Source organism: Schistocerca cancellata, chromosome 2, assembly GCF_023864275.1.
Source record: "Schistocerca cancellata isolate TAMUIC-IGC-003103 chromosome 2, iqSchCanc2.1, whole genome shotgun sequence".
NCBI lineage: Eukaryota > Metazoa > Arthropoda > Insecta > Orthoptera > Acrididae > Schistocerca > Schistocerca cancellata.
Genome location: NC_064627.1, coordinates 828,190,360 through 828,206,523, shown reverse-complemented (window position 1 = coordinate 828,206,523; position 16,164 = coordinate 828,190,360). Strand labels below are relative to the sequence as shown.

At 46.1% G+C, this 16,164-nt stretch overlaps 1 protein-coding gene across 1 annotated transcript; it reads left to right on the top strand.

The window, feature by feature from the left end:
* Window positions 1-572: 572 nt before the first annotated feature.
* Window positions 573-15,130, top strand: LOC126159044 (uncharacterized). The gene is made up of 3 exons (XM_049916488.1): window positions 573-600; window positions 11,007-11,284; window positions 15,016-15,130. Exons 1-3 carry the CDS (start codon window positions 583-585, stop codon window positions 15,128-15,130), a joined length of 411 nt encoding a protein of 136 aa, XP_049772445.1. The 5' UTR covers window positions 573-582.
* Window positions 15,131-16,164: the final 1,034 nt, after the last annotated feature.

Sequence of the window (16,164 nt, the reverse complement as noted above, 5' to 3'; positions counted from 1 at the left end):
AAATGGAATTTACTGGCAAAATTACCTACTTGAAATTTAATGAACGCTTATACTAAAGTTTTACAGAATTCTTTAAGTCGATTTTTCTCAAGTATTGCTTTTTTGCGTCGCGTCACTGTTCTTGGCGGGATGCGATATGGTAAGAACGAAGACGCATGCGAGCACTTTCAAACTACAGATCTGAACCCGTCACTTTGTATCCCTCAGTGTCTGTAAATCTTAGTTCACGCAACATTCTCCTACCTCGATGTCGCTCATAAACCTTCCGCAGGTTGACCGAAGCGTACTTGTACCTTTCCGACAGTGAATGTGACATCTGGAGCACCTACTGTCATTCGGAGGCTTGCCGTTACTCCTGTAACGAGATTCTATTTCAAATTTACTGCCGTAAGATACGTAAATTAGTTAAAAGGTGATCGATAATAGGACACAGATTGAAGGTCAGCAGGAGGTCGGTGGTGGGGAGACAGGAAGAGCTGCGAGAGAAAGCGAGTCGTCACAGGGGATGCGGCAAACAGCCCGGGGCTACTTAAGGCAGCGCCCGAAGGCCACACAGCCAGAGACGCGACATCCGAGGCAGACATGCAGCTCATCACACTCGTGAGTACCGCCCGTTCGCTACCTGCGCTTCCAACACGTTTCCCAGCTTAATTTCATCCCAGTTTCCAGTGCTTTCGTAGCTTTTCCTTCCTCTAAAAGATACTCTCTCGTCTGACTAGTTCTCGTTCCCCTTATCCGCATCTCTTTCCTGGTGTTCCACTTTTCCTTTCAGCCATTTTCTTATACTGGCAAATGTTCAATATATCACCAATATGTAGTACATCTATACCTAACACAGTTGAAGCCAAGTTATCTGCATTCGGCGAATTTATTTCGAAATGCTGTCTGTCAGTCGTCTAACGTCAACAATGTCTGTTCATCGAGAACACACTTTAGAGCCCATGTTTACTAGACTTATTGTTTTGTTTGGTTCATACTACTATCTCCCAAAATGTTGAAAACAAAGAACCCGTAGTAGAAGAGATTTGTTTCACAGTTTCGAAAGTGAACAAGAACTGGTAGCTCTTAAGGTATGCACTTTAGAGCACATCTTTACTGGGCATTTTTGCTTCGAATGATAGTTTCTGTCATATCCCTGAATACCGACCATTCCTCCTGGGACACCCTGTATACACAATGTTTCTTTTCTCTTGCATTAATTATGCTTTAAATTTAATGTGTGCCGGCCGCGGTGGTCTAGCGGTTCTGGCGCTGCAGTCTGGAACCGCGGGACTGCTACGGTCGCAGGTTCGAATTCTGCCTCGGGCATGGGTGTGTGTGATGTCCTTAGGTTAGTTAGGTTTAAGTAGTTCTAAGTTCTAGGGGACTTATGACCTAAGATGTTGAGTCCCATAGTGCTCAGAGCATTTTGAACCAAATTTAATTTGTTCTGCACGAGATCGTTGACAGCTGTAAGATATTTGAGGAACTTCAATGTATGTGCTTCAGCTGCACTTTTTGAAATTATTTATAATTATCGTAAATGATGTCGGCCCCTGGTAGCTGAGAGGTCAGCGCGACGGAATGTCATACCTAACGGCCCGGGTTCGTTTCCCGGCTGGGTCGCAGATTTTCTCCGCTCAGTTACTGGGTGTTGTGTTGTCCTCATCGACACGCAAGTCGCCGAAGTGGCGTCAACTCGAAAGACTTGCACCAAGCGAACGGTCTACCTGACGGGAGGCCCTAGTCACACGGCGTAATCGTAAATAATTGCAGCTGATGTACACAAAATGAAATTCTTCACATACAATAAATTTATTTACCTCGTCTCCTGAATGGCATTGGTTAACAGTGTATTCTACAGCCACTTTTCCGTGATTATAGGTGTGCAGGACAATGATAAGAGACTGGCACAATGAAGCTAATGCCTAACAAATTTCCTGTAATCCGTGTGCGCCGACAGATTTATGAAAGAATAAAATTCATTAAAAAAATCATATTGATGAACTGAAATCATTCCTTCAAAAAAAATGGCTCTAAGCACTATGGGACTTAACATCTGAGGTCATCAGTCCCCTAGACTTAGAACTACTTAAACGTAACTAACCTAAGGACATCACACACATCCATGCCCGAGGCAGGATTCGAACCTGCGAACGTAGAAGCAGCACGGTTTCGGACTGAACCGCCTAGAACCGCCACAGCGGCCGGCATCATTCCTTCAATTCCTCTTCTAGCTTTGTCGCTTCCTATTTTTCCAGCACGTTTTAATCTCCTTTCGTGCTGTCTTTTCTTTTCTTCTGTCCATGCTGCTCCCGATTTCTTGTTTCTTCCGTCTCGAAAGCCTTCTAAATTTAGTATTTGATTCTTCGAAGTCTCCTTTATGTTATTTCCGATTATTTGATGTTGTTCCTTGATAGTTCTTCTTCCTGTAATTCATGAAGGTTAATTTTCACTTCCGATATTTTCTGTCTATTTTCGTAGATTTCCTTGTTACTTCTTGTTTTCCTGTCATCGTTATCTTCTTCACTCATATCATGTGCTCGTGAGTAGCAAATGTGGATGCTGCAGAAAGCTACAAGGTTTTGTATAGTATCGTATTTAAAAAAAAAAAAGGCCCTCGTCGTTACATCCACATTGCTGAACGGCGTAACCGAAGCCGCTGAAGCACTACAAAATTGTGGCGCTAGACCAAGAGGAAACTACTTTGAATCGTAGTATGGATCAAACTTCCGCGCCAGCAGTTGTCTAAGGAAAGTGAGGTGATGGTGTAAAGTTTATTACCAGATTATGTGCTAATGTTCCACGTTAAGTCCCTTAGCTTTTCGCAGTGCCTGTTTCCTTTGTGTTTTATGAGAGGTGTAGCTTATGTGCAACATTCTGGAGTTCATCGTCATCCTACCTTTCAATTCAGTAACTCTCCTAAAATACAAGCACTGATCACATTCATCCGGCCTGGACTGATTGATGGGGCCCTTAAAACAACGGACTCGCAGTTGTGTGGAGTAACGTCGAGACCAAGATCTAGTCGTCCTAGCTTGCTCTTGTCTTTGTCCCGTACGAGCTAAACGTATCGTCTCTAATGAAGTTAGGTGTTAAAATTTAAGGCATATTTTTAAGACGTAAATACACGCTTGGGATACAGTGTTTGTCCTTTTACCTCTGAATGTCTCCCCCGCAGTCGGAGAAGAAACGTTACGAAAAAGTTTCATACATAGGCCACAGCCTAATAGCGCGGAAGTTTTAAGTGATGACACGCTTGACACTTTACTCTGAGTAAAGTAGATAGATTATACCTCAACATTTCAGTACGTCCGCCAACAGCCTCTAAAGCAGGTCAAAATATTTACATTCGTAATAACGATAGAAATGTTGTCCATCACAAACCTTGCAACGACCAGACAAAATGTTATCCATCATCCATCATCCATCATCCATGTTATCCGTGAAATGAGAGGTTCTGTTTTTCTTGTTCTCCCTGACTATATTAATAGCTACAGACGCAACATTAACGCCGACGGCTAATTATATATTTTTGAAGCCAACGATGACATAAGAGTGTCTCTCCACAGGATGATTCCGGCAGACTGTTTTCGCCGCATAGCGGAAATGTTTTTCGGTGCTGTAACGCTGTTTTGATGTCCTTCGTATGGACGCTGTTGTGAAGCGCACCAGGAATCTTGTTACGAGATGGCAGGCGCTGAAGTTACTAAGTAAGTTAGCGGGCAACGTTCCCTAGGCTCTCCACAGAAGTCCATACAATGACTGTCACACGGACGGCAATCTTCCATGTCACGACTTCTCGCCCAATCTGCAAATTTATGGATTACTAACCCTCACTGCTAGCGTATACTAAATCTGTGAGTTGTCGGTTTGGTGAGATATCAATAAGATTTTCCCTCTGCGGTCAGCAGGTCAGTGATACTAAGAATTTACCAGCTTTTGAAAGCTAGGAAGGAAGGAGACTGAAGTTATAGCATTCAGTCAGAGTCAAAGAGCCCTAACAGAGAAAGACGAATGAGTCTCGTAAGATGGAACATCTCGTAAGATAGCTTAAGATATCAAAAAGAAGTTTTCGGAAAAGGTTAGCATGCAAGGCGCACTTAGTTTTATTCTGTTTTTTAATCCTCTTAATACTTGTATCAAGCGAGACACTGAAGAAAATATCTTTTTTTTAATGGAACGATATACATTTTAACAGCACTAGAAAGCTCTTCAGAAGCTTGTTATGATGTAACACATTTTAATGTTGGCATTGAAACTTTCCAGTAAGAACTCCGATAAATGTACTGAAGTTAAAAGGCAAGTGGAGCTCTCATGCCAGGCTTCGACGATACATCAAGATTTACTCTGTATACACATTTTCACAAAAGCTGTTTACTTAAACATGACTGTATACACAGCTTTGAAATAGTTTTCCTACGCCCTTTCTGATTCGCTAGAAGTTAGCATATAATTTCATCCACGCAAAATCGTAGGTTACTCTGCAACCTGTGTAATATAAAGAACGGCCAAGAGGAAAAGCATTTCATGGTAGTCAATGGCGTGGACTCTTCCCTTTCTGCTGCGTAGAACGATGGAGAGTGGCGTGTGAGTCCCACTTCACGCTGTTTGTACCCCGATAGACAAATTTGGCAGCCAAGTCTATCAATTTTAGCACATCTCTCTTATTCGCCAAAAATTTCAACTTCAGCATTAACAAGCTGTGTAACCCTATAGAAGCTTTTCAAGTGCTCCACAATGTCTTTATACAGGGTTGTACAGTAAACGTGTGACCATTTGTTTCGAACATTAATTTATGAGTCGCACTAGATATCCTGTTGAGTAGCTCAAGAACAGTAGCAGGAGAGCTTGGAGACACAAATAAGTTACCAAATGACCTGAGTTCACGATACCGTCGTTAGGAGACTACTGTTTACAACATGGCCGAAAACTGACGACTAACAACGCAGCAGCGATCGACTATTGTGTTACTTTTTCACGAAGCGACGCGGCGGGTCCCTTGCAAGAGAACCGTTCGCAATCATTAGTGGAAGCGAAGCGACCTCCGTCGATGCCTGCTTATTCTTCGGAGAATACTGACGCGATACGATTTGCTCTACAGAAAAGCACCGGAAAATTGAGCAGAAAGGCCTCAGTGCAAGCGGGCCCATCCAGACGCTCCGTTCAACGGAGTGACCTTCCGATGTCCCCGTACAAGATGACCACTTCTCAGAAGCTTACTGCAGAACACAAACGTCACAGTCCACCGTTTGCCCACTGGGCGGAGGATAGGGAACAAACTCTTAAAAACGTTTGGTTTTCAGACGAGGCGCACTTTCATTTGGACGGTGTGGTTAGCAAACAAAATGTACGCTTTTGGGCTAGTGCAAATCTACGGGTCCTTCATGAACGACAGCATCATTCTCTGAGGATTACGGTGTGGGCCGCAGTTTCCAGTCACTAACTCACTGGATAGGGTTGGGTTGCTTGGGGAAGGAGATCAGACAGCGAGGTCATCGATCTCATCGGATTAGGGAAGGATGGGGAAGGAAGTCGGCCGTGCCCTTTCAAAGGAACCATCCCGGCATTTGCCTGGAGCGATTTAGGGAAATCACGGAAAACCTAAATCAGGATGGCCGGACGCGAACTCACTGGACCTTTTTTCTATGAAGAAACTATGGACAGTGAGCATTATTTGTGCATACTCCACATTAACTTCGTTCCAAGCTTCCTGCTACTGCGTTGCCGTTCAACACTCAACTCGGAGCAAGACCACTGTAAGCACTGTGTTGGATTTGTTACACGAGTGTTTCGACATATTGTCATTTCTCTCAGATTTCCATGTCCTTTCAATGATGGCCAAAATTGGCCCCCAATAGTCCAACTCTCAATCCGTGTGACTTCTTTCTTTGTGGTTGCCTACAGGAAATAATTTCTCGAAACGTCCTCATGATTTAATGGAGCTCAGACGCCTTATTCTTCAAGCTTGCTGTGAAATCACGGAAGATATGCGCCGTAGAATTATCACTAACATCAGTGTTCGTGTGAAGGAAGTTAGGAATCAAAATGGTGGACATATTGAGCATGCGCTGAGCTAGAACAATTATCCACACACTGTTTTCCATGGTAGTATATATTCTTTTGAGTTTGTCTTGACAATCAAAAACAAAATGGTGACATTTTTCTTGCGCCATCCTATAAAAACATATCGTTCCATTTAAAAAAAAATTCAAAAACAAAATGGTGACATTTTTCTTGCGCCATCCTATAAAAGCATATCGTTCCATTTAAAAAAAAATTCAAAAACAAAATGGTGACATTTTTCTTGCGCCATCCTACAAAAGCATATCGTTCCATTAAAAAAAAAATTTCCACATCTCAGGTTGTGTAAGAGTTAAGAAGATCAAACACATAAAAGATTGCTTGCTCTTTTCGTACTGCAGGGTGATCTACGAGAACAATTTTGATGTAAACCTAGGCTGTTGATTTTAAGAAAAGGAACATTCGTTTGTACAAAATCAAATATTGACATCTTTTATTCCATTTACATGGTCACTTATGAAAAGTTATTTCAACCTAATGGAGGCCATTCTATTGATTACAGGGTCAATCCTCTGCCAGAAATTATTCCTTGGACCAATCAAAACAACCTCTTCTTTAATGGCAGCTTTAAAGCCCATTAACATTTGGGATTTGTTAACACGAAAACGCTCTTTCAAATACCTCCACAACAAAATCACAAGCCAACAAGTTTCGATGGAAATAAACACTCATCCGTCTGCTCAGTTCTGGCAGAATGCTTACGAATCTTTCGGATTTCACTGTCACTGTTACGCTAGCCTCGTAAAAAATAGAAAAAAGTCGAGATAACGCTAACAGCAGCTACGGCGTATCACTCAGTCACACGTGAATGGTGAACAGGAGTTTCATGAAATATGCAAGGCTATTCAGGGGCCCAAACACGACAGTTCTGTTTGTTAATTGATCATTTAAGTGAAAAATGTGCCTTATCGCTCATGAATAGTATTGCACTTAGGTCGACTTGAAGACCAGTTGCATACGCACAAAAAAGTGTTCTCGTTGTTGTAGGTGCGTATCTTTGATCTGATGATCCACCAGCAATTTAGACAGTTGGTAATTTCATTCCAAACACATTTCCCCCCCCTGACTGCAGCCTCATCCGTAAACAGTGTGTGCATGTTGACACACGTATTGTATCTGACTGCTGATAATTGCCTCTGTCTCAATGGTTTGTTTTCAAGTGTCCACTCGTTCTTCATAAGATCATGGTGCCTCCTTCTTGAGAACGTTCTTGTTGTTCAGAAAGATGTAAGTCATTGCACGATCATATTGCGATTTGGAGCGGTTCAATTAAAAGCGTGACAAAGTATCTGCCGAGATGCAACGGCAGGCTCAGCATTTAGGACAGTGGTATGTTATAAGAATTTGCGATGCTCTATCGTCCACTGTTCAATTACTGTGAAATGGAGACCCGAAGTCAATAACGTATGGGTCGTCTCGTTGCAACCACTGACAGCGGGATACTAGCTGACCTAAAAACATGTATCCCGTATGTCAGCCTGTTATCAGTTGCCGAAAACCTCGTCCACGAAGTTAAAGGAGTGATAAGTGGACATATTCGTTAAACTAGTTTTCAAATAAACTTAATACAATGATTTTAAGAAAAAAACTTTTATATGTACAAACGCAAAGATAAACATCCCGTGGCCGCGCGGGGTAGCCGAGCGGTTTGAGGCGCCTTGTCACGGTCCGCGCGGCTCCACCCGACGGAGGTTCGAGTCCTCCCTCGGGCATCGATGTGTGTGTTGTCCTTTGTGTAAGTTAGTTTAAGTTAGAGTACGTAGTGCGTAAGCTTAGGAACCGATGATCCCAGCAGTTTGGTCCCGTAAGACCTTACGACAAATTTCCAATAAACATCTTATGTTCGATTTACAGGATGACATAGGAAAAATTATGTCGACCTAATGACGGCCATTCTCTCGAATATATCGTACAGAAATCGGTGGTACACAGCACCTGTTAATCTATTTGGTAAAGTGTGTGATCCTATGAGTTCAAATCAAATGGCTCTGAATACTTCAAATGGTTCAAATGGCTCTGAGCACTATGGGACTTAACATCTATGGTCATCAGTTCCCTAGAACTTACAACTATTTAAACCTAACTAACCTAAGGACAGCACACAACACCCAGTCATCACGAGGCAGAGAAAATCCCTGACCCCGCCGGGAATCGAACCCGGGAACCCTGGCGTGGACTCTGAGTACTATGGGACTTAACATCTGAGGTCATCAGGCCCCTAGAACGTAGAACTACTTAAACCTGACTAACCTAAGGACATCACACACATCCATGCACGAGGCAGGATTCGAACCTGCGACCGTAGCGGTCGCGCGGTTCCAGACTGTAGCACCTAGAACCTCTCGGCCACACAACCGGTTCCTATGAGTATTTCACCGACAATTCTTGTCCATACACTGATAATGAAGCAACCATGATGTCTCACCTCCATGATTGCTCCAGTGTTTGCCTCTACTCATAAGTGCGTATGTGGTAATCTACTATGCCATCTCCTATGAATCCAGGCTACACCGACGACTACTACAGATTGATCGTCACAAGTAAACCGCTCCGTATAAGAACCGGTATTCGTTTCCGGACATATAACTGTAGGAACTTTTCTTTTAGTTTTGACCAGTGCTGCCTCCTGTAGGAATATGTGACTTTTTTTAAACATCCTCTAATTGTCGTAATTTTGGAAGCAGATAAAGTTTTCAACATTGCAGTGTAATCCAAAAAGAAAATGCTATATTTTCAAATTAATAAAGAAAGCAATGCCATAATGAATCCTCCAGTGACCGTCCTAAGTGCTACATTGAATGACCACCTCTGCATTGGTCTATTAGTACGATCTGTATTAAAAGACTTCTTCAGAAAATTGAATCTGCTGTATGATATGCACAAAGACGAACTGAAACCATAAACAGTGCAGATTAATGTAGTGTGGCTGCTTCATGAAGCTCTGTCAATAACTAAAAGGCGAATATTTTCAAGCCGTCAACATTTGAATATTGACAATATTGAGAATATCTGTGGGGCCATTAATACTGGTGGTCCATATTTCTAATATTGGCAATACGTCAAAAAGCGCCCTCGGACAGACATTACACTGACGCTTTTACAATACTATTGAACGCATCAGGGACCGTTAACGCCTTACGCGACTGACGCTATGCAGTAATTGTACGTAGCGTTATGACAATGCAGGCAGTTCACAGGGGAACTTCATCTGCGCAACAAAACTTTCTTACAGGGATAGCAATCTAGTGAGGTGGAGCAGTGCATAGGACACACACTAGTTGACCAAATATATCCGAACTCTTATTAGTAGACATCAATTAGGGTGTGTCAGCCCTTCGCTTTTATGACAGCATGAACTCTGCTGAGGACACTTTGAGTGAGGTGTCTGAATGTCTCGAGAACTAGCAACTGATTCTTCGTCAAGAGTAGAAACCGAACAAGGAAGTGATGTTGAGTGCTGGGGTCTGGAGTGTTGTCGACGTTCTAATCCACCCCAAAGATGTTCCCTAGGGTTCAGGTCGGACCTCTGGGCAGATCGTCCCATTTCAGACCATTGCCTCACAGATGCTGCTTTGTGACAGAGTGCATTGTCATGGTGGTACAAACAACCATTGTCTTAGGAGTTTTATTCTACTATAAGCGTATACAGTGCTGTAAAATGGGTCGATATCCTTCCGAACTTAGCATTACCTTGAGCGCAGTGAGGGGACCACACCCTATCCATGAAAAACGACCCTATACCTAGCACCACCTCCTCCATTACTTCACTGTTGGCAATACACACGATAGAAGGTACAGTTGTTCAGGCATTCACCAAACCCATACTTTTCCACCGGATTGTCACAGGGTATAGCGTGATTCATCACTCCACATCAATCGTTTCCAAGCATCCCCAGTCCAGTGGCGTCGCTCTAACTCACGTGCCGCTTAGCATTGAGTACAGAAATGTGTGGCCGGCTGGGGTGACCGAGTGGTTCTAGGCGCTACAGTCTGGAACAACGCGACCGCTACGGTCGCAGGTTCGAATGCTGCCTCGGGCATAGATGTGTGTGATGTCCTTAGGTTAGTTAGGTTTAAGTAGTTCCAAGTTCTAGGGGACTGATGACCTCAGAAGTTAAGTGCCATAGTGCTAAGAGCCATTTGAATTGAACAGAAATGTGTGGCCAATGAGCAGCTGCCCGACCATTGTACCCTGTTCATTTTATTTCCTATGTACAGTCACTGTCCAAGCTGGGCTACTGCTAGCAGTCTGCAACTCAGGAGTGACTCCATTAGCTGAACGCTCGCGATTTTTCGTCGCCATCATCGGCAGTAGTCGACGCTCCCTGTTCGTCAGTACACGAGGTCTGCTTACCCTTGGTTTAGCTGTGTTTGTCCCTTCACGTTCCCAGTCCACTTTCACATCTGCAACAGTCGACTATGTCGATGTGTCCCTTCTGGACCTGCTACTCAGGTGACGTCCAACGACTAATGGTTCATATGGCTCTGAGCACTATGGGACTAAACTTCTGAGGTCATCAGTCCCCTAGAACTTAGAACTACTTAAACCTAACTAACCTAAGGACACCACACACATCCATGCCCGAGGCAGGATTCGAACCTGCGACTGTAGACTGTAGCGCCTACAACCGCTCGGCCACACCGACCGCCTCCAACGACTAATCCACGTTCGAAGACACAGCCGGTCCTGACTGATCCATTCAGCTACTGCTGCTTCTCTATTGGCGCAGTACAGTACACCCCTCCTCTCTTTGTACCAGCGGGTCTGCCTCTCGCGATATCTAGCGGTCAATTCCGCGTTAAACAGGATGTGCTGATACCTTTCATCATATACTGTAAGACTTACATTTTGGAGAAGCAGCGTCCATGCTCCTGTCCGGCCATCCACAAGTGAGGTAGCCTTAGTGTGGTGTGGTGACGTGTGGTTGCGGTTGCCGCGGCAGGTGGTCCTGGTGGCAGTGGCGGCGGTGGCGGCGGCGGCGCCCCCCAAGGAGGAGCGCGCGCTGGTAGCGGAGCAGCTGGAGCGCGAGGCGCTGGAGCAGGCGCGCAACGCCAAGTACTCCTACGAGACGCACATCGACGACGGCATCGCCGACCAGTCGCAGCACCGCTCCGAGGTGCGCGACGGCCTCAGCACGCGCGGCTCCTTCTCCTACAGCGACGGCTACCTCCGCCGCAACGTCGAGTACGTCAGCGACGAGGGCGGCTTCAAGATCCTCAAGTGAGTCTCTCTCCTCTCCCACACTCCTCTCCCCCGACCCTCTCCCACATCCCTCTCCCCCTCTCCTATCCCTCTCCTTTCCGTCATTACCCAGTGTCCAACTACCTTTAGTATTAATTGTCCTTCTAATACTTTTTATTACAGCCTATACTTGTATTATTGCGACAACAGACTGTAGTAAAAAAATCACATTAGCGAAAAGAATGCAACACAATCGAAAACTGCTTTCAGTGGCACTAAGGTGCGTACTGAGGGGTTGTGGTGTTATTGACTCATTTGTCACGATCATCGCCGATCAGATATTGCTCTGGAGGGCTATCTGTGCGTTCCTGGCTCTAGCTCAAAAGGCCCGGGGCACATACGGTATCGGATGCAGAGAATTTGTGTAAGGAACTTGCATATTTATGGACGGTGTTCAGAGACAATGGATACTCGACCCGGCAAATTAATAGGGCCTTCTCAGCTACAGCCAGGAACCGGGAAGTGGATAAAGAGCAGAACGCGCCAGCCAAGTCCCTAGCTTTTCTAGCCCTTCGTTGGAAATATCTCCGTCGAGATAGCGAGAATTCGTAATAATTTTCATGTGAAAGTGGTTTTTCGTCCGCCTTCTAAGATTTCGGATTTGCTGGGATCGGTGAAGGATGATCTGTTACTGCGGAAGGCGGGAATGTACAAAATACCGTATCAATGTGGTATGGCCTACTTAGGACAGACAACGCGTACAGTGGAAGAGCGTTGTACAGAACATCAACGTTGCACTCGCCTACTGCAACCCAGTAAGTCTGCAGTTGCGGGCTATTGTATTTGTAATGGATATTCAATGGAATACGACAAAACTTCGATTTTGGCCACAGCAACATGTTTTTGGGACTCAATTATCAAAGAATCCGTTGAAATATGCATTACGGGAAATCTAATGAACCATGACAGTAGTTACCGATTGAATAACGCATGCAATACCATCATCTCCGGAATTTGCTCGAGACTTCGATAGCTGCGGCCAGCGACAATACCGACGCCAGCTGAGTATTGCAGTTCCACCAGCGAGGGCGCTGTCGCTGGGCGGTGTGGCCCTTCTCTCTCCGCGACTGTAACGCATGCGCGGCAGTACTACCAGCGCACTATATACACTCCTGGAAATGGAAAAAAGAACACATTGACACCGGTGTGTCAGACCCACCATACTTGCTCCGGACACTGCGAGAGGGTTGTACAAGCAATGATCACACGCACGGCACAGCGGACACACCAGGAACCGTGGTGTTGGCCGTCGAATGGCGCTAGCTGCGCAGCATTTGTGCACCGCCGCCGTCAGTGTCAGCCAGTTTGCCGTGGCATACGGAGCTCCATCGCAGTCTTTAACACTGGTAGCATGCCGCGACAGCGTGGACGTGAACCGTATGTGCAGTTGACGGACTTTGAGCGAGGGCGTATAGTGGGCATGCGGGAGGCCGGATGGACGTACCGCCGAATTGTTCAACACGTGGGGCGTGAGGTCTCCACAGTACATCGATGTTGTCGCCAGTGGTCGGCGGAAGGTGCACGTGCCCGTCGACCTGGGACCGGACCGCAGCGACGCACGGATGCACGCCAAGACCGTAGGATGCTACGCAGTGCCGTAGGGGACCGCACCGCCACTTCCCAGCAAATTAGGGACACTGTTGCCCCTGGGGTATCGGCGAGGACCATTCGCAACCGTCCCCATGAAGCTGGGCTGCGGTCCCGCACAGCGTTAGGCCGTCTTCCGCTCACGCCCCAACATCGTGCAGCCCGCCTCCAGCGGTGTCGCGACAGGCGTGAATGGAGGGACGAATGGAGACGTGTCGTCTTCAGCGATGAGAGTCGCTTCTGCCTTGGTGCCAATGATGGTCGTATGCGTGTTTGGCGCCGTGCAGGTGAGCGCCACAATCAGGACTGCATACGACCGAGGCACACAGGGCCAACACCCGGCATCATGGTGTGGGGAGCGATCTCCTACACTGGCCGTACACCACTGGTGATCGTCGAGGGGACACTGAATAGTGCACGGTACATCCAAACCGTCATCGAACCCATCGTTCTACCATTCCTAGACCGGCAAGGGAACTTGCTGTTCCAACAGGACAATGCACGTCCGCATGTATCCCGTGCCACCCAACGTGCTCTAGAAGGTGTAAGTCAACTACCCTGGCCAGCAAGATCTCCGGATCTGTCCCTCATTGAGCATGTTTGGGACTGGATGAAGCGTCGTCTCACGCGGTCTGCACGTCCAGCACGAACGCTGGTCCAACTGAGGCGCCAGGTGGAAATGGCATGGCAAGCCGTTCCACAGGACTACATCCAGCATCTCTACGATCGTCTCCATGGGAGAATAGCAGCCTGCATTGCTGCGAAAGGTGGATATACACTGTACTAGTGCCGACATTGTGCATGCTCTGTTGCCTGTGTCTATGTGCCTGTGGTTCTGTCAGTGTGATCATGTGATGTATCTGACCCCAGGAATGTGTCAATAAAGTTTCCCCTTCCTGGGACAATGAATTCACGGTGTTCTTATTTCAATTTCCAGGAGTGTATAAGCTGGAGCGGAGAGCGTCTTCGTGGCCAACTTTTAACCTGTGCATGCGCATCCAGTGTCTTCTCTGTGTTTTAAGAATCGCCCACTGTGTTTTTTAACTTTCTGGTGACTTTTTTAACTGTCCCCAATGAACGTCTACGTGTCAGTGTATTTTTACCTCCATTTTCTCCCCTTACTCTGTTTTATGTTCCACTTTTTATCTCCTTATGTATGTTTTATTTTATTCTTGTTTTAGTTGTCATGTCACTCGGCTGAAGAGCGGCGGATTGTGCTGCTGACAGCCCTCCCCTGCCCATATGGGGCAGGGGAATGAAATTACAATAAAGAAAAAAAAAACGTCTTCGTCAGTCCTCGTTCGGCTCACCTGAAGATGGCTGGCAGTTGATTGGCCGAAATATCGCGCAATGAACTTTACGACGACCGGCTGCAAGCTTCAGCCATTTGAACGGGGTAGCATTATAGCCCTGTGGGAAGCTGCATGGACGTATCGACGGATTGCTGCACATGCTGGGCACAGTGTATCGGAGATGAGTCGCTGCTTTCAGCAGTGGTCTGTGAAACATTCCCATACTCTAGGCCAGCTTCTGGCGTCCGCTTAGTACAGACTTACATTGAGGACGACGCACTGTGCGAACAAGCGTGACAGACCAAACATCATCCAGGGACGAAATCAGAGCATATATCGCATCTGCTGTGTCACCCAAAGACCATTGGGAAGCTTCTGCTTGCAGGAGGAGTATAATCACGTGTGAGTCTGGGCAGGCTACCACCGACACAACGACACCGACAAGCGCGGTTACTCTGCTGTCGTGAAAGAGTCGACTGGAGAGTGGAATGTCTCCAGTGATTAGAGTAGGTTTTGTCTGTAGACCTGGTGTTTGCAAAGTGTTCCACAAAATATCGCAAACGTCACTGTGATAATGGTGACGTTTACACCATGTATGCAAAACAAATATGCGCTGTTCCACAGTAGACTTTGGTTCAAATGACTTTCTGTTCGTTGTTTCTCATATACTAAAAATAACATAACCTCAACCTAACCACGAAGTAGTAGTGACAACTGACTTACGACCCATCTTGTATATTTCACAGGCAGAGAATGAAGCTAGATAAACAAAGTGTTTGTGTGACTGGGAAGTGAGTGTTGGTAATGTGTGTGTCTGTGGTGTGTTCGCAGGGATGAGGTGGAGCCACTCGCCGGCCCCAAGGAGAACCCGGAGGGCACGGCTTCCGTCCGCACCGTGGTCGACGGCCAAGAGATCAACTACTCCGTGCACAGCGTGCCCGAGTAACGCCCACCACCTCCATCCACCTTCTATCATCTGCCTGTGTACATAGCCCGTAACGCGCTCTGACCCAATAAACTGCTGCTTCCACTCTCGCCACGGTCTCTTTTATTTTACGGCTCCTTCCTGGTCACAAACATCCCAGTCAAAACCGAATCCAGGATCTCTGCTAGTTGGACGTGTGGTGGTGGGAAAAAGGGGAGCGGGTGGCAAAGGAGAGGGGGGGGGGTGACAACTTTAGTAAACGCAGGCATTGCCTGGAGGGGACGCTGCGACTGTCGTAATTAATGTTCATATGAATCGCTACAGGTTTCTTTTTCTTTGATATATGCGCTCATCGGGCGCGAACATCCTCAGATATTCATTATCCTGGTGCTAAAATACAAGGGTCGTTCTACAAGTAAAGGTGCTTAGTTTCTCCGGACATTTTTATTCCACCTAATAAAAGAAAACTAATTTCACAACATACTTTGATACCTTTGTCATTTTTCTACGTAGTCTCCATCAAAATACAAACATTTATCGTAGCGCTCCATCGTCTTTCCTTTGCTTTCCTTCTGCATGCCCTGTTGTTGGACCAGTCACTAGTCTTCTTTCCATAGTGCTTTCGACACCAAAAACTCCTTCAGTTCGTGTCCAACTCCCGGCTATGAGGCGATTGTTCAAAAACTTAACTTATCACTTAAACTGCCGAAGCGTATCATTCGTCAACCCCGCAGATTGCGGGCGAGTGTTATCTTGAGGAAGCACAAAGCCGCTGGGCAACCATGCATGCCATTTGTTTTGAACGGCACGGCGAAGTCGATGTGAAGGATGTGGCAGAAGACCGCTGCATTTATGGTGTCTCCTCTAGTCATTGAGTCGATGAGTAGGACGCTCTTTCGATTCGAAAGCACTGTGATCATAAGGTTTTTGGTGTTTAGAATTTGTTTGCTTTTGTGAGTCATAACTGAACGGTGGTCTGACACTTCTTCATCATGAGCATTCGTTCACACACCATTAAAAACGAGGCACCACTTTCGAACTGATGCTTCATTCAT